Source organism: Leptonotus elevatus, chromosome 14 (assembly GCF_054856555.1).
Source record: "Leptonotus elevatus isolate MCC_2025b chromosome 14, RoL_Lele_1.0, whole genome shotgun sequence".
Taxonomy (NCBI): domain Eukaryota; kingdom Metazoa; phylum Chordata; class Actinopteri; order Syngnathiformes; family Syngnathidae; genus Leptonotus; species Leptonotus elevatus.
The window spans coordinates 17,555,626-17,581,958 of NC_141252.1; the positions used below are offsets into that span (position 1 = coordinate 17,555,626).

At 37.5% G+C, this 26,333-nt stretch overlaps 1 protein-coding gene across 3 annotated transcripts; it reads right to left on the minus strand.

The window, feature by feature from the left end:
• Positions 1 to 193: 193 nt before the first annotated feature.
• Positions 194 to 25,334, minus strand: ttc7b (tetratricopeptide repeat domain 7B). Of its 3 annotated transcripts, XM_086094675.1 has the most exons (23): positions 25,163 to 25,334; positions 24,039 to 24,193; positions 23,277 to 23,352; positions 23,076 to 23,168; positions 22,545 to 22,708; positions 22,238 to 22,359; positions 20,731 to 20,809; positions 20,020 to 20,195; positions 19,806 to 19,869; positions 18,895 to 19,032; positions 18,611 to 18,799; positions 18,399 to 18,516; positions 18,149 to 18,206; positions 16,287 to 16,359; positions 15,998 to 16,158; positions 15,803 to 15,919; positions 15,595 to 15,692; positions 13,281 to 13,532; positions 9,728 to 9,778; positions 7,297 to 7,437; positions 5,944 to 6,146; positions 3,521 to 3,594; positions 194 to 2,492 (listed from the first exon to the last, which is right to left on the minus strand). In XM_086094675.1, the coding sequence occupies exons 1-23, from the start codon at positions 25,281 to 25,283 to the stop codon at positions 2,345 to 2,347; spliced, it is 2,871 nt and encodes a 956-aa protein (XP_085950801.1). In that variant the 5' UTR covers positions 25,284 to 25,334; the 3' UTR covers positions 194 to 2,344. The 3 variants fall into 3 exon arrangements, with proteins under 3 accessions (XP_085950801.1, XP_085950798.1, XP_085950799.1); XM_086094672.1 differs by lacking the exon at positions 13,281 to 13,532; XM_086094673.1 differs by lacking the exons at positions 9,728 to 9,778; positions 13,281 to 13,532.
• Between the last annotated feature and the right edge of the window lie 999 nt (positions 25,335 to 26,333).

The following is a 26,333-nucleotide window of genomic DNA, read 5'->3' on the forward strand; positions in this document are numbered from 1 at the left end:
TGTGTGATTGACACCGCAGGACAAAATCTGTCAGCCCTGTAAAATCTCCGATAAAAGACACACAAAGGATACGAGGAGACACACACGCACCAAGTCACAGCCAGAAAGATACACACGTGTGTGTGTGTGTGTGAACCTGAGGTCAGGAAGACAGATGCTGCACTTCAAAAGTAACTCAACGTGTCAAAAAGACTCAAGTGACATAATCGACCTTTATTTTCATCCTCAGCTCAGATTCATTTATTGACAGCATACAGGAAACTGAACCACTCGACGAATTCGTACACATTATTTTTGCATCATTTCAGTAACATCATGCTATTTGAAGAAAATAGAATTTTAATTTATTTTCTAAAATAATAATACACGAAACTATAAAATATACAACCATTACATTTTGAATTTGTTGTAAAACAAGAATCTGAACTAAACACGTACAGTGCATACATTACAGAAACACAAGATTTGACATTTGACAAGATTTGACATTTTCCTCCTGTTAGTTTCGATAATTTAACTATTTTGGCAAATATGGTTCTTGGCAGGGGTGCACATAACACTTATGATGTAGTTCTCAATTGAGCATGAGAAGTTGTTTGGTGCTCAATAAGGCCCCCCCAACCGACCTCATGTATAAATACCAAGATTTACAGCACAGGTACACAAAGTATGGCCCTCAATCTCAGCCGTTAGCAAGTCAAAATAAAACGTCAAGTATGTGCTGCTTTTGATGTGCGGGTGTTTCGGCAGTGCAAGCCAACAAGATTAGTTACTTGTATTCAGTGTTGCCAATGTATTTAGACCTTTCTGAACATTCTAGCAACTATTTAAAACAAAACAAAGCGGTGATCCTTATGTTAGCAACATTCTTATTTCCTGCAAAGTGGACAGAAGAGGGGAATTTGCCCTGCTATTGGTTTGGGAGTCCTATAAGAACAGCTAAGTGTTCATAATAGCACACTTAAAAAATATATAAAAATATATGGACACCGTAGAGTTTTAGTTTATAGTGACTGTTGGTATGCAAATACACAGTGAGACAATTGAATTTAGTTCACACCTGCGCACCATTTTGTGACACAAAAACCTAAACTAACCTATTGGTTTAAAGTAACAAGACAATGGGAACCAGCATAACATTTTGATCAAACAACTCAGAAATGGAAACATGGTTATGCTTGGAAAATTCAATGTACAAATTTGTCATGACACTGTGCCTACAATTGTAATTCAAATCATCTTTTCCCACTGAAATGAATGTAGATGCCAACAACCACTCCACATGTTTGTTTGTTTTTTTTATAAGAAAAAAAATGGCACCCCACAGCGAGTACATAATTAAATACAACGTAACAAATGTGGAAGTTTTAGCATCATATCGTCATGCTTTAACGGAGGGGCCTTCCTTCTGGTATACGTGCCTTGGCCACCGGGGGGCATAATGCAGACAGAATGACGAAATACGAAAATGACGGTCACAAGCTGTAATATATATATTTGTTTTCACAGAGGCTAATCAATACACACTTGTATGTATGTTATACTGTCTCTCTGCAAATAAGTGATGCTTGATAACTAATGTGACGTCAGGTCAGTGTTAGAAAAATTCGTCCGACAACTGCATTTTGCAAGCAAATTAGCATTAAGCTAGCAAACTTTCACGAGCTTAAGTTTGCTTACATATACAATGTGAAATTCTTTATTTTATGTTTAGTTTTTACTCGGTTTGGCAATAAACAGCATGAAGAAATAATTTGACTTTGTTTTTAATTTTCTAAATTGCTTATCCTCTCGACGAGCAAAGTGCTGCTTGTTGTGAAGTTCACTGCCACCATCTAGTACTTGTAACTCAAATTTCTGCCCACAACTCAATGTAAAAAATAAATAAAATACAAAAATTTGGCTAAGCAATATCTGAAAACACTGCTGAATGAGGTCATTCGCATGTAGAGGGCCTTCTGTACATCTGTTAGAACACCGTTACAAAAAGTGTAAGTGTCAATGCAGGTTTGCATTTAAGATAGCTCACGTCGGCCAGCAGCATATCAATGGGAGTGTGTACGTAGTCTAATGAATCAAATCAGAAATGTTAAAATGCACCATAAACAGACCACAAACACACACATGACAAAACAGCTTCACCACAGGTGGTGGGGTGGTTACAGCAAGGCATTGTGGGAAGGGAGTCCTGGTCATTTGAATTTCATGTGATTGAGCTTGTGTGTGTGTGTTTATGTGTCATGCAGGCATGCTGCGCATTCGGTGTGTTTCTCGCAGGTCCTTTTTTTTTTTTTTGCTACAGCATGCTACTATTTGTGTTTGTGTGTGTGTGGGTGTGTGTGTTTCATAGTGCTCTCGGAATGATGGTGAAGGGGAGGATGGGGCTGCTGGCCTCCAGTTCCAAAGCGGTGAGGAAACACTCGGTGGCGGCGGCAGCGTTCCCTTGCGCCTGCAACACCTCGCCAAGGCTGTTCCACACGTCATGAGCCGTACTGTACACAAAAGGAGAAATACGTATAACGTATATGCGTCATGACATCTCCATGTACCAAATCTAGAATGAAGTACAGTATTACCTCAAAACTTGAAACTAGTGGTTATAAAATTTGGAGTCTAATTAACTGCTGTCAGGGGGGGGGGGGTCCTTACAAGTGATTTGCAAGTGCATTTTACCATGCATAACTTTTTGTTTTAACACTTTTGTAACATTTAGGAATGTTAAAATTAATTTCAAGTATGGAAAATTTACTTAAACAGCACGTAGAGTTCACCTCAGAACCAATGGATTCACCTATTTGTGGATTTTGTTCATTTATTAAAAAAAAAAAAAAAAAAAGAGGTGCGAGCCAACCCCCATTTGTTGTGGAAAATACTTATTGGCCTGTTGATTTTTTTTTTAGGGTTAATCCCCCCCTACGCCATTATAATGGATGTCAATTATATGCAGATTTGAAGTAGTACAATCTCTGATTTAAATATTTTGTCATCTTCTTATTTCTGAAAAGGTGCCTGTGAGTGTGGCTCGTTCTGGGATTTTGTCAAATTGAGACGACAAAACAACCAATGAGTTTTCCTGATCCGAAAGGCTGGGTGAAGATGCAGAGCCACTTTCAAGTGATGGTGGGCATCTGGACCCCTGTAACACTATCAAGCAGAAACGGCTGGAGGAGGGAATCCATCCTGTCACTGTTAATATCAATTGTGTTAGTTTGTTTTAAGGTACCAATATTAAATGTGGTTAATGTATTTTACAAAAATTTCTATTCCACAAAAAATGTTTGTCTCCATACTGTATATCAACTGTACATCAACTTCAGGATAATCTGGTTGTATCTCAGTGCCAAGGAACTGTTGAAGTCAGTTGAATAGCTTAATTTACATAAGAAATCCTTTACCACCATCTTGTGGCATTTTAAGTACAGTCGAAACGTTTTGGGCGGTGCCTCAAATCAGAATTTGGTGGCAGGACTTGGCCATTGTCCGCCTTCACTGGACATGGACAGGACACTCACACACCTACCTGTTGACCTGCACTGCGTCCCTCAGAACTTTTTCCGACAGACTGTAGCGTTGCAACTGATGCAAAATAAGACCCTGAAAATAGCACAAAACACAAGAGACAAACATTTGCACATTAACTTTGTAACATCTGCAATACACATTTTTTTTCAGACCGATACCAAGTACTGCACTTTCTCCCCCAAAAAATTGACAACTAATTTCCAAGAAAGACCTATAAATCCCAATATAGCATGTTTCCTTAAAATTGCAGGAAATGAACGGCAATTTTCTATTCTTCTAATTTCCTAAGTTCCTGATTGTAAAACAGGGACAAGAGGGCAGCTGATAGTACAGATACTGTCAAATAAGGCCGGGTATCGGCCCAATAATGATACCTGGTATCGTACTTGCCCATCCTAGTAGTTACAGAAAGAAGGGGCACCAACTGTTAATTTTTCCCCATGGCGTCTATTTGAGGTGAAGCGTATGTTTGAGAAGGAGACATCCGTCCATCAATTGAGGCCACTACTTACCTTACGCTCAATATATGATATTAGACAGTATGTTTGTTATGAAAATCAAATGCTAGCAACGGATTCCCATACATTTTAGTGAAAGTTGTACAAAGCCATGAGCAAAACCCTTATGAGACGTTTTGGTCACGTTAGTTGGTAAGAAATGCATGCTAACAGACAATCACATTATACAATATTTCCAAGTGTACAACCGTTCATACTTCGACGAATCTACAAGACGAGAGACGTCTTCATTGAACCTGACGTACTTGTTTTTTGAAATGAGGAAGGAAGACCCAGAGAAAGTACACGCAAGCCAAAAGAAATGTCCAAGCTGAAATCAGAACTTGACTGTGAGCCAAATGTGATATCCACATGCACCACCAAATGTATTCCTCTTCTTTATTTAACCCGCATGACTCTGAACAGGAAACGCTGGAGAAAAGGAACGAGTGACTCATTTGACTTTTCTAACCAGTAGAGCAAGTTTACCAACCGCTTGGCTCTTTCCAAGACAAGACAGGAGAGGAAACTACCTCAAACTATCGGCAGAATTGTATTTTGCCCATGCTGTTTTACAAAGTGACTAGATGATTCCTTCTTCTGCTTTATCTTCAACAAAAAGAACTGAAGTGACTAAAGAGAACTGGACTTTTGCTAAAAAGTGCGGCAGCATTGGTGGCGTGCTGGTTAACAGCAGCAGGAATGTTGGTGGTTTAGCTCTCAGTATGGAGGACCAAAACTACCGAAATTAAAAATACATACATTACTAAATCAATAAATAAAAGTGAAAATAAAAACGGACATAAAAAAATAAAGTTCAAAATCTAAATACAAAAAAATAAATATAAATGGAAATAAAAACAACACAATATATACATTCCCATAAATAAAGTACAAATAAATACAAAAATAAAAAACGATATTGAAAAAAATAAATATAAAAATAAATGTCGAAATAAATATATAAGTAGAATTAAATATCAATCAATAAATAAAATCCTTCTGCTCTCACATTTATTTATTTCATGCTGCAGATGCTCTGTCAGGTCGAAATGTTATTCAAATGAGGGGGTGGTCCTAAGCGTGTCTTGGGTTGGGCTCCGCTGTTGCGCTGCCCACAATTTGCGTCTTGAGTTGCTCGACAACAAGTCGTGGCGACAGTGAACAAGATAGTCGTCCATTGCTGGAGCTCTCCATGCAAGCTGGCGAGACTTCCTTGTTCGCCAAGCCGCTCCCTCGACCAAATGAAAGGTAGTTTGCAACGGCGGAGTCCAACCCAAGACACGCTTAGGAAGGACCGCCCCCTCATTTGAATAACATTTCGTCCGGGCAGAGCGTCTGCAGCATGAAATAAATACATGTGAGAGCATTGATATTTAATTCTATTTATATAATTATATTTGTACTTATTTCCACTTTTATTTGTATTTTCTGAATCTCGTATTTTTTATTTAATTTATTTTTTTACTTTATTTATTTATGGATATATATGTTTTTATTTCCATTTATATAGATTTTTTTGTACTATTTTTTTTAAATTATATTTGTTATATCAGTTTTTATTTTCAATTGTATTTATTTATTTAGTCATTTATTTTTAATTTTGGTCCTCCATCCCCTTCAGTATTCTGTAAGTACCTTTGAGCAACATAATAAACCTCAGTTGTTCTCAGTGCTGGACCATAATTGAATGGAAAAGTTGGTATCCCTCTCTGAATGGGGCAATCTTTTTTTTTTTTAAAGGCACTTTGATTACCTCAAAGGGAGAAGCCCAATTATGCTACAAATCTAATCTGGCTTCCCGCAAGATGCAGGCTAATTACATAAAGGCCTGCAGACACCTGAGGCAAAAAGAGGACACACACTTGAATAGAAGTTAAAGACAACAGCACAACCTAGTGTGAATATATAAAAGGTGTGTTACCAGTCTCTGCATGGTTTTGACGTGCGTGGGGTTGATGGACAGGGCTTCTTCATACCAGCGCTTGGCCTCGTCTATGTTGCCCCTGAGCTCTGCGATCTGCCCCCTCATGAAGAGCACATTATAGGATGTGGGAAAGAGGTTGGCGGCTTCTTGTGTGCAGGCGGATGCCTCAGCAGGCTTCGACATGCCGATGTACACCTCGGCTGTCGGAGACAGACAGACGGCAAAGAATTCAACTTCGGTACACAGAAAGCAGTAAAACGACACAACAAACTGGTTGTTGGGACAGAGATGGAGCGATACTGTGCTTTGCTTGATCAGATTAACATTCGATTATGTAGAGTATGTCACCAATCTGGAAATGAGAAGCAGTGACAGGAAACAACTGTAGCGATGCACAATTTATTTAAGCCGCATCTTTCAATATAGAAATAAGATGTGGCCCTGAGGGGGAACGCCATTTCAAAGGAAGAGCGTGTGCGTGCGTGCGTGCGTGTGATCATGGGAGGAGTCGCCATGCCATGATTCATCAAACAGTGCTTTCTGGTCAGTTGATGGTGATGGCATGTTGTTGCTATGTGTGTGTGTGGGGGGGGGGGGGGGGGCACTCCTGATCATTTGATTTCAATGAGCAGCAATCAAACCCATCTTACCAACTTACAAACTCGTAGGATGATGAATGGGATCCACATGAGCTATTTTTAAAGAAATGCATTAAAATAAGACCTCCACAACGTAAACCACAGGACATCCTCTACATAGAAATATGCTTTTTTTTCCTGATGAAAGAATCTTTCTTTTGGTAGGTTCCATGTTTTTATAGCAATAGAACACAATATTGTGTGGGCCTTGCAAAATCAGTTCAAATCCAGTAAAACGGCTACGAGCGAAAGGGGTTGCTTCAGTGAAAATGGCTGGGAGAGAATGAGTTAATCGCGCGTTAAAAACATTTGTGGCGTTAAAGGAACGTTAAATTAACTCAAAATTAACGCACAAATTTTAACACCACTATTAATTATACAGTGGACCCCTGCTATTCATGGTGGGTGGGGACCAGGTCAGCCCGTAAATAGTGAAAATCCACATATAATTAACATCCATAAATGCACTGTAAAAATGTACAGTAAATAAATAAACAAGTAAATAATAAAAACAATTTTTAACCGCCTCCCTACCACCCTAGACCCCCCCCCCCCAATTTTTTTTGAAGGAAAAAAAACCTGGTACAAATCTGAAATTAGTGTTTTCTACCCCAAAAAATAAAATATATTTTCTTAAATCCACAAATAAGTGAATGGTGTGCCGAACTACGATTATGCGGGGTTCCACTGTACTATGATGTAGTGCAAGTACCTGCATGCAGCCAGATCTGAGCCAGAGTCATCCAGGGATGGAGGGGTCCATGTTTAGGGGCACTACTCTGCAGGGAGGAGGCCACCTCAGACAAAGCTTGCTCCACACGACTTGCTGCTATTGAAGTAGCATGCACAGAACCTATAAGGAGATGCATACATCATTATATGACAATCTTTCATAAAAGTAAGGAGAAGGCAATGTAGTCTCTTTTAATTAAGTTAAGTCGCTATGTGCCACGGTGTACTTATAATTCAACCAAAGTGTACTGCTAAAATTTCCATTCAAAAAACATGAGAGGCGAAATAGAAATTTTGTAGGTTCAATAATAAATCTGCTCACCATGGCACACAGTTTCCTATTTGTGAACTAAAGCCTTAAATCAGTACACACCATTCCACACACTGCAACGCACCTCAGTGTTGTTATGAGCCTGGATTAACCAGGTTGAAGTGAACTCGTTTCGGCCCCCATATGCATACACACTAAATCACACTGTGCACCGATTAGTGAGGTGAAACAAGTGCTCTTTTGTTACAGCAGGTGGGGTTATTTCAGGCACACACAGCCGACTGGTGAAAACTAAACGCCAATAACAAAAACAATTGAAGAATGAATCGACGCAGTTTTTTTACACACGTAACTAAATCTTGTGTTTTTCTGAAAGGAGGACAGGTGTAGCCCAAGAATATTATGAGAAGCGAATCAAACGAAATCACACTCCATGCAGAAAAGACTCCAATGACTGACTAACTACTGGTTTTATTTGGTAGGTTGCAACTTCCTGCTATGTCTCCATTCGGGTTGGCTTGGCAGGAATGTACTTTATTATTAACATACTTTTGAGTATGAAGGAGCTTGATTTAGGAATTGTGTGACTGGTGTTGTGCCTTTGAGTTCATTTGTTTGTGCTGTTTGAACACGGAGTTTGCTTGTCAAGTTTTCAAGTTGCATTACATTCATAGCGGATTTCATTTTATAATTGATGGGGGGAAAAACAATGAGATGCTTGAGGTTTAGGATTTTCCTATTCTGGTGATGGTCTTCCGCTTGACGCCATTTTGCCCCTTGCATTTTCAAACAGTGACACTTGACATTCACACCTAAATCTTTGCAGCTGACAACACATGCACAAGCTGCTAAATTAAAGGAATACACTGACTCACAAAAAGAAAAAGAAAAAGTTAGTTTTAGTTTAGCATTCTTTTTTTTTTGCAGTGAAATGTATTTACTTCAATGATAATTTCACAAATAAACTGAAAAATAACTAGTTTGTTTCAAATAAAGTTTGATGTCATAAGATAAGATAAGAAGGGGGGAAGTAGATTTAAAAATATATATATTTTTATATTTTATTTAGTTTTATATATTTTTAAATTCCCTCTACAAATGCTCCACACTGGATGAATGAAAAAATATATAATTGCTAATCAATTAAAAACAGGTGTTTTTGCACTCGGTCATTTGTTATTTGGGTTAGAGAATTAAAACCATGAAGGGATCCTATACTGGGATCTTAATACATCTTTAACCACAACATAAGAAAAATAGCATCAACTGCTATTTCTTATAACAAAATATTTCAAATCACTTTCAAAGTCAAGCCCAATGTGAAGTGCTTTACCATACAAGCAATTGAAGAAAAACATATACGGTAAACGACTTGGAAAATGGATGGATAGTATTTTACAATGTGTTTTATGTAAAGACAATTTAAATTTATAAGTAAAATTGACATATTCAGTAATTGACGGACAGTACTGTTGTTGTTTTTTTAACCAGGAAGTCACTGTATTCCTTTAAAGCAAATCATTAACAGCGTCTGCACAAGGCCTGTTGTTGAAGCTGGTTGCTGCTAGTTGGTAAAAGCTGATGATGTGTACACAACAGCCACTTTATTTGGTACACATGTTCAACTGCTCCCGTAATCTAAATTGTAATAAGAAAATCTTAGGACTAACGTGACTGTAAATGTATTCAAAATGCTGTGCTACAAAAAAGGGATTTTTGTATATAATTGACGGGAACTTATTAAACTAGACAGACAGTTTGAAGAAAGTATCTTTAACAACGTATTAAATATTACTCATGCTCTGGTAGTAATTTGAAGCAGAAGAGACTACTGTTGTAGAGAAACTCAAAGGTCCCTCAATTTTTTATATGATTGGGTCAGAATTTGGTTGCCTTGAACTTAATTTATTCATTCTTGTTTGTACCAATCCCTAAATACGGAGCAAAAACTCAGGGAAATGATGCCATGATCATCATGCTGCTAACAAATTAGCATTTTACAAAGTGTACCTAATAAAGTCACCATGTGCATATGAATGACAATTTCACCAGGGGAAAAAATACTTAACTACAACAAAGGATGGGAAGAGAGCAATAAATGGAAAACTTAAGGTCAGATGGAGGTTACTTGGCTACTTACAAACAGAAAACATGGAAGAAAAACCAAGTATGTTAGCGTCCTGAGGGCCGCCTTAAAACAAAACAAACAAAAAAACGGAGGGATGGGAAAAAAAACAGAAAAGCGATTGTTAATGATTAAAAGAGAGAAGGTCAAGCACAAATAAATCAGCGTGAAACCAAACCAAACCTAAAAGAGCATCACGGTGTTCATTCTTTACAAGGGCCTTACGCTATGAACCTTATTTCATGAATGAATCTTATTACTAAACAAAGAAATATGGTAGCAAAACCCCACTTCCATCACACCAATTTGCATGTACAGCACACAAACTAACAACTACAACACAAGTGCCATGACTTCAACAAGTGTTGCATGCTTGTGAGGTTTAAATAAGCAGTCAGTCAATGAAGATCCCTCATTGAAGCACATTATAGCATTTAAATGCCATAAAAACCTTCACTTTACAATTCATTAATTAACAGTTAAATCAACTATAGTACGTATGGGAAACTGTTGAATCCAGTGCTCTATGCCAGTGGTTCTCAACCTTTTTTTCCAGTGATTTACCCCCTGAGAACTATTTTTCAACTTTGGAACTTCATTTGTTTTGTTTTGTCTCTCTTGAACTATTTGGAAATATAAGATATAAATACAAATAAATAATTAAATGATTCTAAGTCAAGATTTGTGCACAAAAATTTGCACTATGAAGTGTCTTCTTTTTGGGTCATAGCGATATGTTCTCAAAAAGAAATCACTAAATTAATTTAAAATAAAGTTTGTGAAAGTGAAATGATTGACAGGTGATGCTCGGTGACATATGACAGGGTGGATCTAACCCTTCTGTTTTGGGGAGACTCCGTTTTGTTAAGGACAATGAAGCTGAATAGCCTACTGAAGCTTACGTTCATTTTAAGAACTTACATTTTTCTGAAATATTTGGATAATTTAATAATTATTTCTAAAGGATTTTTGCATATATGCTACATTGTAAATGTATTTCAAAAATCTCACGTACCCCCATTTGAGAACCACTGCTCTATGCTAACAAACGTTGGGGCAAGAAATGCCAATTCAACATGCATGCCTAATTATTTCAGAGTGGCCGACTAGATTGCAATTGCCAAGTTTTACCATCGGGAGACGAAAAAGGATTTATTTTTATTTTTTAACTTACGAATGGAATCACAAGTATTCTCACTGCATTACTGGGAAAGGCCACATGATTGTACTTGAGTTTTGTAAACTATCCTGATACCATATGTGGAATTGTCTATCATTTTTAAATGTATTTGAACAACTGCAGAGTATCATGTATCCATTAGGAGCAAAGTGTTAATTAATGGGAACAGTCCAACTGTTAACTCTGTGCCTCTGTTCTTGTAAGCCGCTTTTATATTCTCTACTTCCTAATTCTTTGTGAATCATTGTTAGAATGTTAAGTACAGACGACTCAACTTGTCAACTTTACATGGCGTGACATGGACTAGTTGCTCATCACGTTTTAGGCTTGAGGAGGAGGAAGAGCCGCCCAGTGAAATAAGTCCGCTTTCCTAATTATGCTAATTAGGGATGAGAGAGCACCAAAAGCAGGTATATAGGAATTGGGCCAATACCTTATTTCTACCAGTTATGGGCGCCCTCTATTGGATGTTTTACTATCAGGAACTACAAATTAGAAATTTTAATTAGAAATGTGTCTTTAATTTCATGCAACTTTAAGGAAAAAGGCTATTTTGGGATATATAGTTATTTCTTTAAAATTATGTGTCTTTTTGGGGGGGGGGGGGTGTATCAAACGTACTAGTGGTAGCAGTACTTGGTATTGGTATCAGTGACCACTCAATAGTTGAGTACTCATACACAATAAATTCTGTAGAGTAAATTGACTATTTAGATTAAGACCAAATAGACTCAGTTTTAGAGTAATATTTACACTTGGAAGAGAATAACTAAGAATAAGAATTGGGGGAAAATAAAAGTCGCTCAAGGGTTGAGGAACGAACTCACAACCTTCAGCTTGGGAGCCTGCTACATTACCACCCGAGTTATGCCTCTCCTACTGTTTGCTTATCTCTAAGAGGAGACCAAAAATGACTGGTCTCTTGGAGTTACAAAGATTCCTGCTGACACGAGCGATATACTAACACACAGCAGGAGCTGCGTGGCTCAGGGAATGGATCGATTGTCTCCCAAACTGATGAATTGAAGAATTGAACGAACTCACGACCATCAGGTCGTGAGTTCGTTCAATTCTTTCTTTACTCTCTTCCAAGTGTAAATTACTCTAAAACTGAGTCTATTTTGTCCCACTCTAAATAGAGTCAAATTTACTCGACAGAATTTAGTATCGAACATCCCTAATTACGCTAATTATGCTAACTGCTTTGTCTCTAAATTTCACAGTGAATAGAAGCTTTATAGTTGCCATGGCTGCTATGTGTTGTAAATACGTCTGCCATCTGACACACGTCGTGTTGTTGGTCATAATGAAAGTAAATACAGCCCCCTAGAGGCAACTATTTGAGGCTGACAGTTATTTTGTCATCTCGTCGCACATGGTCCCTAACCCACGCAAAATGATTTCTGTACTTCCCATAAGAGTAGAGGGCACGAAGTCAACTGACATTAACTCATTTACTGCCATAGACGTCAAAAATTCATTTTAACAATTTTCCCCACTTTTGCTAACAAGAGTATGAAAACCTAGGGGGAAAAATAATTGTACATTTAGACCAGATATAAAATTTGTGATTAATCATGAGTTAACTATTGAAGTCATGCGATTAATTACAACAACAAAATTTTATCGCCTGACGCCCTAATTTTTATTTATCTTTTCTTTTTTGAAAAAAGATTATTTAAATTTAATGTACATTATTGTACATTTAGAACAGATATAAAATTTGTGATTAATCATGAGTTAACTATTGAAGTCATGTGATTAATTACAATTAAAACATTTAATCGTCTGACAAACACATTTTTAATAATCTTTTCTTAAAAAAAAAAAGATTATTTAAAAAGTTTAATTATTCAAATTATCTTTGAAAAAAGATTATTTAAAAAAAGAAAAGATGATTAAAAATTAGGTCGTCAGGCGATTAAATTTTTTCAATTGTAATTAATCACATGACTTCAATAGTTAACTCATGATTAATCACAAATTTTATATCTGTTCTAAATGTACAATAAAAACTTTTTTCTAGGTTTTCATACTCTTGTTAACAAAAGTGGAAAAAATGTTAAACTAAAAGAAATAGTTCAAATGAATGGCAGTGAATGAGTTAACCAAGCAATGAAACAACAGGAAGTAGTGGTACCGCTGTCCTACATCTTTCCTTGTTCTAATAATAGACTTTCTTGCATCAGCTTTCCGGTGAGTTGATTTTGCAATTGCGAGTTAACTCCTAAATTCTGCCGTTTTGATTTGAACAAAACTGCACAGAGCACCAGAGAGACGTTTTGCAGTAAGAGATGAGCTACACTCCAATTGAATGCGCTCTTTTGGACCATCCCAATCCGGACCACACCATGCTACGAGCTGAGTGAACTTATAGTGGCACATTACAGCTGGAGGAAAGCTGGCGAAGAGTGACGTGGTTGCAAAAGGAGTGAGTCCTGGTTTTGGTGGGCATCAGGGGGGGAGGAGGAGGAGGCAAGAAGGAAGATTTTTTGGGTCGAGGAGGAGGCTGAAGGATGAAAATTGGAGAAGAAGGGGGGGACAGCGGGGAGGAAAGCGGGGAGGACAGTGTGGATATGGTGGAGGGGGAAGTGGGGGATACTGGTTCTGAACCAGTATGAGAGGAGGAAGAACCTGAGGCTAAAACAGAAACAGGAAAACAAATAAACAAACGGAAGACATTCCTAAAAGAAAGGAACACAAAGTAGTTGTCAATCAAAAGACTGAAATATCAAAACAGAAAGAAAATACACATAGGTTTAATTGTTGGTAACCCTTCGTTAAAGAACGCAAACACAACGCTCACTGAAACGATTTGACACCATACAAAACCCAATTCTAGTGAAGTGGTTGTTGTCTAAAAACAGAATACAATCATTTCTATATTCTTTCCAACCTTTATCCAGTTGAATACACGACGCTAACAAGATGTTTAATGTTCAAACTGAAAGACTTAATAGCTACCATTTTGAATTTGTTGCCTGCAAGACATTCCAAAAAAGCTGGAACAGGCACTGTGTTACATAATCATCTTTCTTTTTAACAACACTCAGACTAATTGTTGAACCTTTGTAGGTGGAATTTGTTCAGTTGCTCTACAACCTGGGGTAATAATAATTCAACCCCAATTTTGAATGAGAGACATGTCTGGACTGCTGGCAGGCCACACTGTAACACGTGAAAAATGTAGCTTGGCATTATCTTGCTGAAATAAGCATGGACATCCCTGAAAACGATGTTGCTTGGATGGCAGCACATGTTGCCCCAAAACATGTCTGTACCCTTTTGGCATTAATGGTGCCTTCACAAATATGACCCATGCATGGACATTAGCATACCCCCGTACCATCACAGATGCTGGCTTTTGTGCTGATAACATTCCAAATGGTCCTTTTTCTGTTTGGCCCGGAGGACATGACGGCCATGATTTCTAAAAACAATTTGCAATGTGGGCTTGCCAGACCACAGCACACTTTGGCTTTTCGCGTCAGTCTGTCTCAGAAAAGCTCGGGCCAAGAGATGTTGACGTCCTTTCTGGGTGCTGTTGATAATATGATTTTTTTAACTTGCGTTTGTACTTGTAGTGACAAACTGTCTTTACAGACAAAGATTTTATGTTTTCAGCCACAGAGATGTTGCAGGCATCAAATTCAAAATGAGAGAATTTTTTGGGGCAATTTTATATAATATATATATATATATATATATATATATATATATATATATATACACACACACACACTAAGGGTGTGCCCAAAAATCGATTCTCATAAGAATCGCGATTCTCATTTAGTAAGATTCAGAATCGATTTTAAATGTCCCAAAATCGATTTTATTTAAATTATTTTATACTGTCTTGCCTTTGTCCGTGTGTGCCTTTATTTGGAGCGCTGTTCATGTTGTACCCGGTTTGGCCACTTAGGGGCAGTGTGGATCCACGCGGTCTAATACACTGTTAAGTTGTAGCCACATTAGAGAGTAGAAGGAAAAAGTCACGATCAAGTTATTCCAATAAAAGTTTTTTTTTTCAGCGTGGAGCCGTTCTTTTGAGTAATAAAAGTGCGGCGAGTAGCGCACTAATTAGCATTAGCAAATAAGACTGGAGTAGATTATTACAATTCCTTGCACATCTATAGATTGAGGCAAAAATCATTGTCAATCAAATCATTTTGAATCAAAAATCATTCTTAATCGAAAATCAATTCTGAATCGAATCGCAGACCCAAAAATCTGAATCAAATCAAATCGTGAGACATTTAAAGATTCCCACCCCTAATATATAAATAATGTTCATCAGTACGCACATTAAATATCTTGTCTTCTTAGTGCAGTCAATTGCACTGTAATTGTACATCCTATGCTGGTTGTAGCAAAAAAAAACTGAACATAACCAAATTTTCTCCGTGTTTTACAGCTTTTGAAACATCTGTGGAAGGAAGGAGATACAGTCTCAAGAAGGGACCAATCTGTACCAACAATTTAGCCTATGTGTGAATATAGTTTAGGATTGAGCAGATACAGAAATGAAAACCTTTTTTTTTTTTTTAAATCAAGACCATTGAAGCCCTCATTGTTAATGATCAAAATCAATTAAACAATAATACAAGAATAACAGACTTTTAACAATGTCAGACCACAGGTGGTAGAACTAATTCATATGAGTGGCTGTAGTGTGTGTGTATAAGTGTGTGTGTGTGCCTACCTGTATCTGGGTCACTAAAGTCTGGCAAAGTCATGGCATTGAGCTGTCGTCGGTCCGCTACAGCTCTATCCAACAAACTGCTACCACGTCCTGAATCACTGCCGCAACAGACGTGCATTTTAGAGCACACAACACTCATTGGGTGGACCACAATATTAAACCAGTCAGATTCTTATGGAGCCGTGTGTGTGTGTTTGTGCGTGCTTACCTGGGATTTGTAAGGTTGTAAAAGCTCTTCCAAATCTGCAGCATGTGTTTGCAGGTGAGCAACGCTTCTTCTGCTCCTCTGCACATACTCTCCAACTTCACCTTGGTATAGAGCAAGCTATAGGGTGCGAACACAAGGTCAGATTGTAGTTTAACGGAGTTGTATCACGTTTGCGAGCGTGCGCATGTGTCTCACTTGAAGTTCTCTGGATATTCGGAGAGGGCCATTTCTATAATATTGAGACCATCCTGGTAGTGTTTCTGTGCTGAGAGAAGCAGGGCCAGCAGGTGAAGGGAGTGAACGTCGTCGCCTTGAAGCTGCAAGGCCTGACGAACATAGCCTAGCGCCTCGGGAATCTACACATACATATACACAGGCTACAGGTTCTCTCGACATCTATTTTCTTACACATTCCTGAATTTATGACTCACATTCCTATGTCAAAGGTCAACTGCATGTTGTGAGTTTTAACAAGCAGGGTTACCTGTCTGGACACAGCAAGCTGCAGGGCAAGGTAGAAGGCTGCTAGATGGTCTGTTGGAGACAAACTCTGAGCTCTGTCAACACAGAGGAAGTTTCCGTGTTCAAAAATGACCTTCAAATGACTATTATATGACAGATTGTTGCGGAGTCCAGGTGGAAAAAGTTCGCTGTTGCCATTTCACGGTCACTCTTTACTTTGCAGTGTTCATTTCTCACAAGATACAAGAAGGTGTCCATCAGCCATCTCATTAGTTTTGTTGGATTGCCCTCGATAGCGTATGTATGCCTTTAGTCAATAGTAGGAAAACATGACAATTTCGCTGCCTATAGCCAAAACTGTTCATGTCAACAAGGTGTTTTAATTTGGTATAATTTACATAACAAGCCTCCAAGCTGAGTTTCTCCACCCAGCATGTCAAAGTTCAAAAGGTAAGCAGAGCTGCAGTGTTTAGTGTGGCACAGACTGGCAAACACTAACATTGGCTTCTGGTAGGCCTGTGCAATTATTCCAAATTAAATTACAATTTCAATTATTACACTCCACAATTACAAAATCAGCATAATCGTAAAAGAAGAAAAAGATTATTAATACTAATTTTGAGTTGTTTAAATGCATACATTTGCACCTTTTTTAAATAACACATTTAATACATTTTGTTTCATCCAAAAGGAACTTGCATAATAGTGTTTCAAAGAATTTTATTTGTCTTAATATTTTTTTTACGTTTAAGCATTTTCTATTTTGTGCCCAAAAATTATTGCAATTTCAATTATTACCAAAATAATCGTGATTAATATTTTCTTAATAAGCAAGCAGCCCTAGCTTCTGGTAAATCAGCACATACAGTGGTGCCTTGAGATACAAGTGAATTTTTTTGCGTCACATCGCTTGATCAAGTTTTCGTCAAACATTGATGATTATGAAGATCCCCAGCGCTAAATGGGAATCTTATTTTCACAAAATCCAGCCACCATCAATTCACATTATTGATTCCCTTGCAGTGAAAGTTGGTGGCAGTAATGTGCCATTAAGCCTGTTTGCCAACTGCCAAAAGTCCCTACAGCAGAAGAAAGAAAAAATAAATACATTAAGATAGAGTGATGTTTTTTTTATTGCATTTTCTGGGCTTGCAGGTTATGTGAAGAGCAAATGTTATTACTGTGGGTTTTTATGAAGTGCAATCTTGTTGAGTGAAATTTTGCTTCCACAGATCAAAATACACTTTGACTTGGTTTTCATGGGAACTCCCTTTTCTCTTCAAATTCTGGGCGGGCTTCAGAAAAAAGCCCTTGCTCCATGCCAAATACCCCCCTACACACACATTTTTTTTATTTTAACCTAGTAGATTTTAATTTTAATCAAACTTGGTGGATTTGTTGACAGTGATGGCACATTAAATCTTAAATTTTAGGTCAATTGCAGCAGAGTTTAGGGAGCTTTGGCCCACCAAATTTGAATATTTTTGGCTTTGAACCCTTATATCTCAGGAACTACTGGGTTAACTTTAACAAAACGGGTATTGTTGGAAAGGCAAATCAATGGGGATTCAAAATCTGCAATCATTTAGGAGATTGGTGCATATTTTAGTAACCTTTTGTTTTAGTTTACCTTGAAACTGAACTTTTTTTTCATGAAATGTAATCTCTCCTCAAAAAAATGTTTAGCAGTAAAATGGGAGTTAAAACAACCATAGCCTCAGATATTAATTGAATATTCTTCAAATAGTCATTAAAAGTTGAATATTCAATGTCAAGAGAGTCTTTATCTAGTATAGTATAAAAAAAAAAGAAGGACTTTTGCTGAAAACCATTCTGAAATACAAGTATGTGGAAAAGAGGACGTGGAAAAAAGAGACGTCAAACCTCTGGAAGGCTCCCAAAGATTTTCTCTGATACTCTTCTTGTGTGCTGCGCAATGATGCTACGGAGACATGGACAGCAAGAAAGAAAAAAACAAGTCAGGTGTACCTTACAATAAACCAATGGGCCTTATTCACTAATAAGTACAGAGAAATGTTCTTACTCTTGTCAAAAATTAATTTGACCACACTCCTATTTAACCGTTGAAATTATTATTTTTTGACTTGTGGTATAAATGCACATACACACTTACCATCGGTAGCTTTGAGGCTGTAAACCAGTCCAATGGCCAAGAAGCCTTTTGCCCTAAACTCAGCTGCTTTCTCCCCCATGTCAATCACCATCTTGGCAAAGCACTCGCCCTCATCCAACTAGGATGAGTACACATGAATTTCATTTGAAAAACAACATCTATGATTTTGGAATACTACGCGGATGATGCTTCAGATGGAGTACAGTTGTTACCCAGTGCAGGGGTCCGATGCACAGTTTGACCGCCAGCAGCGGGATAGTGGGGTCATCTGGTTTGAGACGGATACACTCCTTCAGAACTTTCACCGCGCGAGCGGATTTCCCAGCAGCCATTAAAGACAGTGCAAGCTGGTACCATAAATGGAACTCCTCAAAGGCAAACTTCATGGCTCGCTCCAAACACTAGACAAAATACAAGGTGCAGATATCATTACATATTCTATCTTATTAATACATATGACATTGTGGCTTTGCCATTCCGTCGTCATATTACTTGCCTCCGAAAGCATCTCATACTGCCCTCTCCTGCCCAAAGAGATAGTCAGCAGGTCGTACACCACAGAGGCAGACTGCAGACTAATGATTCGGTCGTTATTGTGTTCGGGAATCCTGCTTAGGACAGCATCACGGTTCGCCTGGAAGAAAAACACAGCAGAAACAATTTGAAAGTTATGGTGAGATTGATGGGAGGACCAAAACTGCCAACATTAAAAATAAATAAATGACTAAATAAATGAATAAAAGTGAAAATAAAAAAACGAATTTAAAAATATAATTCAAAAATTAAATACACAGAAATAAATAGAAATGATAATAAAAACAGCAATATATAAATAAATAAATAAATATATATATATATATATATATATATATATATATATATATATATATATATATATATATATAAACGAACACAAGTAAAAATAAATACAAAACTAAAAAGCGAGATTCCAAATTTTTTTAATAAATATAAAAATACATGTCAAAATAAATGGACCCAAGACACGCTTAGGTCCGCCTCCTCATTTGAATAACATTTTGACCTGACCTGAGTGTCTGCAGCATGAAATAAATAAATCTGAGAGCAGAGTCTTTTTATTTATTGATTGATATTTAATTATATTTATATATACATTTTTGTAATTTACTTTTACATTTATTTTTTTACAGTTTTTGAATCTTGTTTTGATTGATTTTTGTATTCATTTGTGTGCGTATGTATATATATATATACCTTCATTTATAAAAAATATATATATATTTCATTTTTCAATTATATTTTTCATATCTGTTTTTATTTTCACTTTTATTCATTTTATCATTTATTTATTTTGAATTTTGGCAGTTTTGTTCCTCCATAGAGATTGTATTACTTTGGAGCGCTGCATGTGATTTGCGCACATCTTACCATAGACTCGCTGATGAGGAGCAGCAATAACGCTTCTTCTGTGTTCTCCTGGGGGCAAAAAAGGCTGAGGGAGAAAAATGAGTAGAGATTTCAGAAATTGGAATTCAAAAGGAGGACTGAAAGAAAATGAGTGACTTGAACAGCAACTGATATTTTCCCACCCTCTTCCGACTTATTCCCTCAATTCACAGCAATAAATAACATGATGGCTTACTTCTCTCCAGAGTATACCCGTGGGCGTCGGCTTAAGCTGTACTTCTTGCTTTGGACGTGTCCTTGTCGCGTGGGATCGTCCAGCGGTGAAACAATGGGCGGGTCTTCCACAGGAGACCAGTAACTCTGCTCGCACATTCCTCGGAGCAAGATCTCGGCAAGCTGTCTCGCTATGGTCTAAACACACACACACACACACACACTTATATTCTTGCATCAAAGAGTAATTTATTTAAAAGATACTTGACTCAATTAGCCATTTCAGCAATAAAAAGTTAATATTAATAGGTGAAAATGACATCACAGGTGCTCAGAGCTCAAGGACCAGTCATGGCTCACCGGTTTCCTGGGTTTGGTCATGTGACGTTAGCAAACTAAGCTATAATTGGCCGTTGCCTGATGATGTCACTTTCAGTCGACGCCAAGTTATAAAATGGGTTTTTATAGGGATTCATCGTACATGACAGTTAGCAAATTCATTTCTGACAAAATATTATCTTCATACTGCTGAAAATTTATAAATGAGTCAAGAACCCCTTTAAGACTCACTCACTTTTTCAAATATAATTCTTGCATTAACTTGGTGTCAGTCAACTGAACTCTAGAGCACTTCAGAAACAAATGCAGCTATAACAAAGTGCCGTGAGTTCAACAGGAAGCCTGAGCAAAGCGTGTCACCTATCATAAGGCAACTTTCCAGCCCGTTCCCTACCATGCGCAGGTTCTGCGTTGTCCTGGTCTCAATAGCTCGAAGAATTTCTCGAAATCGCCCAACACCTTGCGTCAGGTTTCTATGCATTGGAAAGAAGAAGAAAATCAATAATAATAATAATAATACAAGCGTGAATGAGTGTGCGAATTATTCTGACAAACGTAGAATCATTTGCTCTAAAAGTTGGCACATTCAGTCATCATTTTCTGTTTAGCTCATTAACTGCCATTGATGGCTATAGACGTCATAAATTCATTTGAACTATTTCTATTAGTTACCAAAAAAATCCACTTTTGTTAACAAGAGTATGAAAACCTAGGATTTTTTTTTGTACATTTAGAACAGATATAAAATTTGTGATTAATCGTGAGTTAACTAGTGAAGACACCCCTAATTTTTAATAATCTTTTCTTTTGAACAAAAAATATAATAAAATAATTGTAATTATTTTTTCCAAGTTTTTAATAATCTTTTCTTTCAAACAAAAAATAAAATAATTGTAATTATTTTTTCCCAATTTGTAATCATCTTTTTTTTTTTTGAGAAAAGATTATTAAAAATGGTACACTTTCAATGTTTCCCAATCCTCCCATCCAGACTTCTGACACACCAAACATTCACAAATTTGAGCCCAACCACCAAAATGACGTGACTCTGTGACGAGTGAGCTGGCCCTTAATATCCAGCTCTTGGAGTTCATGAGACGTGTTAATTCCATAGAGCTTCATTTGGAAAATACACATACATTTTAAATAAGAAATCAACTTGTGTTTCACAATTCAAAATCCACCTCACAGCGCCACAGTTGTCATGATGATATATTTTAGACAAAAAGGGCCCATCATACATTTAATACAGAGGAATGATTCTGTATAAATACATTTGTCTTATTAATATTCTAATGTTTATTGGTGACTTTTGTGTTTTATTTGTGTTCATTTTTTGCCAGTTGTCTGTGAACTCAAGTGACAAGGCAGACTATCTTGTGATGAGATCAGCATGTTGCGAACAAAAAAAACAAAAAAAACGTTTATTCTGCTGGTAATTTGATACAGTAGCCTTTCCAAGTGGGCAGTGCCCTACTATTGTTTCATATGTTTAGTTTGTAGTCCTAAAAACAACACATATACAGATGAGCTCAACCATGATAAAAATGAGGAAACAATGTGAAAAAAAAATCAAAAACTTATTTAACTTCAATTCAAAAAGTAAATAATTAGACATATTTTAGCATTAAAAATATAATTTCAGTGAAAGAGCTTCTACATACTGGTGTACTAAGAAACATTTGAAAAAATGTTGGTAATTCCAGATTCTTTTATATGCTGTATAAACTGTAGCATCAACCTTACATTGGGTTGTGGTGTATTTTTACGAAGGTATTTTTCTGTGTTCTAAGATTATTTGCTGCTTAAATGAGAGAACATAGTCAACATACAAGTGTAATTGGCATCGGTTGTTATCTGTTAGCGGACATACGGTGATGTAATAGCAGACGCTGTCTTACCCGTTCTTAAAGTGGATGACATGCGCTCTCTGCAGGCCTGTCTCAAGGAAGTAACCCAGTTCCTGGTCCTGGGAAGCCGGACCAGGTTTCGGGCTGCGATTCTGAATTCCGGCTGACAATGCCTGAGAAAAGCAAAAGAATTGCGCGTAATCACCAACAGCACCATGAAAAATATTCGTGCAGGCCTCTCTGCTCACTTGTTGAATCTCATCCTTTTGTTCTCCAATAGAACAATTGTTTTGAAATGGTATCCTATTAGCCTTGCAAAACATTGATGGCCTACAAAACACTGTACAGAAGCACACACCTTCTCAGCCTCCTGCAGGTACAGCAGAGCAATATCCCCAGACTTTTCATAGCAGGTGATGATTTCTTGCTCGCGCTCCGTTCTGTTCCGATTGGAGGAGGGAGAAGCGACATTCTGATTGGACAACAGTGGAGAGGCAGCTGGGACTTTCTCGAGACACAAGCCTGAGGAAGAGAGATGACACAATGTCGCATGATAACATATGAACGTTTAGCAACACAAATCCAGTAGCATGCCTACCCCTACCATCTCTGATCTCAAAGTCAACCAACCACATGATCCTACTCACTTCAATTTGTTTACCTGTCCTAAAAGTATATCTTGTAATAGAATATGTTTTGCTATCGTAATGGCGTAACACCAACTATTGGTTACAAATTTTGTGTGACTTTTACATACTTGGCCATAAAAAGACGCTTCTGATTATTTTTCTGAAGTTGGTGCAAATTCTATTTCTTTCCTCAGCCACTTTAAATGACCTTTAGGCCACAGCAAGTCAAACAATGTGTGTATTTGTGTATGCGTGTGTACCTTTTGTGGCATAGGCCTCTGCTATCATCGACAACCTATACACTGGAGCTCCCGCCAGCTGCATGTCATCCAGATTCACCCTGTTATAGCGACCTGCAAACAATCAACTCTATTACTTTACAAATAAACTTTCAACAATACAAAAAAAATGAATTAGTAACATAATGTGAATAGTTCATCTGGAAGACAACATGTGCTTACCTAAAGCATCTCTGTATTCTGCCTCAACATAACTAAGTTTGGCCATGAGCAGACTTGCTTCCTGGAGGTAATCAGCCTGGAAAGCAGACAATATTAGGGGTGTGCCCCCCCAAAAAATCGATTCTCATTTAGTATGATTCCGAATCGATTTTAAATGTCCCAAAATCGATTTTTTTAAATTTAAATTATTTTATACTGTCGAGCCTTTGTCTGTGTGCCTTAATTTGGAGCGCTGTTCATGTTGTACCCGGTTTGGCCACTGAGGGGCAGTGTGGTTCCACTTGGTGTAATACACTGTTAAATTGTAGCCACATTAGAGAGTAGAAGGAAAAAGTCACGATCACGTTAGTCCAATAAAACTTTTTTTTTCTCAGTGTGGAGCTGTTCTTTTGAGTGATAAAAGTGCCGCGAGTAGCGCGCTAATTAGCATTAGTAAGTCAGACTGGAGTAGATCATTAAAATTCCTTGCACATCTATAGATTGAAGCAAAAATGATTGTCAATCAAATCATTTTTAATAAAAAAAATTGTTAATCGTAAATCGATTCTGAATCGAATCGCAGACCCAAAAATCTGAATTGAATCAAATCATGAGACATTCAAAGATTCCCACCCCTAGACAATATACTTTAAAAACTACAAGCATTGGTCAACTAGATTCTTAGGATATCCCAACACACATAAATAAAAATGAACAGCAGAAAAAGTGTACAGTGTATATTGGTTTATATAGTGTGCCCATTTGTGTGCCATGGATGGTCACCTTGAGGTTTCCTCTGTCCAGAGCAGCAGTGAGGTGCTTCCTGACCTCCACCAGTGTTGGTTGTGGGCCCCTCGGACTCGCACCCTGTTTAATTGGATTCTCCTTCAGGTATGTCAGAAGCTTGCATTCCCCCAACAACAGCTCTCCAAGGTCATCTGGACACAGGAAAAAATATTTGTATATCTGTAATTGAATGGACAGAAAATGCAGCTGCGAGGAAATGGTGCTGTGGACTAAAATTAACCGAGATGTGCATGACAGCACCGTACTATTCCTATAAACATACCAACCCGAATTATGACAAGTAATCCTACTGCTGATCCCAGTCGGTGAGCAGAGCTTGTTGTTATTATGAGTAAATTACATTCCACAACGGCAGCATTTTTAAAGACATTTATGCAGGCAGGGTTCCGGTATTTTTTCACTCCCAGTGTGACTGGAGGGATGAGAAAATAATTTATGAATATATTTTCCATTTCATTCAACGCTGCATATCCTGCACAAATATAAAATAAAATTGCTGTAAGGGCTTAACTGGGGATACACAAATATCTGACCTATAACCTATAAACACGTTTTGCCATTTTCAGGAGGGCCACTATGCACACATATGTACAAGAGACTACGATACATTATAATAAAATGCAATTGGATACTTTAAATGTAAGAATCCCCTGCTGGATTTGGTATGGAGATTTGACATCGTTAAATCGAAATGCTGAGCAAAAAATAAACGAATGTGCAAACCTAATGTGTGCATTGTGTCATTTTAGTCACACAACTAAGTTTATAATAACGTGACAATAGCTATACATGAATTGAACTTGCCATGCTAGTGACGTAAAATATTACAGTGCAGATAAAATAAACATCTATGTAGAATTCTCCGCCTCAAACTAAATTGAAGTGGGAGTCAGCTGCTGGCTGCAAATTAAATATGTATTCGTTATATCGACAGCAATTTCAAATATTTTTTTGATTAAGACAATTTGAGCATTATTGCCTAGAAGTAATGTAGAGATGCAGAAGTACCCTCTGTACGTCTTCCTCTGTCAGGAAGTACAGAGGAATCCGATATGAAGGAAGGCCGCGTGTACATTTGACTGAATAAATATACATCTTACCGTTTGATATCAGCTTAGCTGAGAGTTGTCGAACCAACTCCGGTATCTTATCCCATTGTCCCTCTGAACGGCACCGCTCTATCTCGGTCTCCAGCCGTGAGCCAGACTTCTTTGCCGTCATTTTGCTGAGCGGCTTCGGCTTGGACCAAAACACCAAAGAATCGTTCTTGACGCGCAGATGTCAAGCCAGCGTACATGTAACTACGCTTCCGGTTGTGCATTTCAAATTACATCTTAACTTTTTTAAATAATTTTTTTTACATACTTTTTTTTCACCAACTACTCGCATTTAATTTATTGAAACAAATTCCGCTTAGAGGATTGGGTTACTTTTAGTTTGAAGCGGGTATCATTATCACAGCAGAGTCCTTACGTGTGATCTGGAAATAATATTATTATGAAAATATAAACTTCCCTTAATTCTGGCTAGCACCTTTTCTCTCGAAACCAGTACAGTGCTTCTCCTGTTAAGTAGTGCATGGTTATTACTCGTATTACATATCACACAATTACGTTGCAGGAGAGCCGGCACATATCTGACAGGGAGCAGCCCATAGGAGCGCAATTTTACAAACAAGCAACTGTAGTCGTTTAGCTCGACTGCCAACATTGCCATGTTATTCATTTACAATGGGTGGCGGTATTGAAAACTTGAGGTTGTTTGGCAAGCATCAAATCAAGACGAAGAAGAAGAAGGCAGCGCGTACCCATAGACATCAAATTGTAGTAAACCCCGCCTTGGCACTGAATCGTACGTTAACGGCGCCGACATTTGGAATGTGGCAAAGTGAAGCAATAGCTGAAGCTTCCTAAACGTGTTACACCCCAAGTCAGTTATCATGCGTTTAAGACTGAAGAATGACCTTTGATGAGTGTATTTGACCATTCTAATATCATTAAAAAATATATATAATTCTGACTTGCCGGTCAAGTTCCATATGTACAATTAAGGCAGCCTTCAAACAAATAAGTATTTTCTATTAATTGTAAGTAAAAATCTTTCAAATGGACTACTCCGTTGTTAGTTGCCAAGCTCATTTTTGTCATACTATTTATAACCAGTGGGAAACCAAAACAGCTGTCACAGGGGGGACATTTCTATGAGTCCTTATTTGATATGAATAACTGAATATCAAAATGTTAATCAAAATCTGTTAAATGTTTAATATTA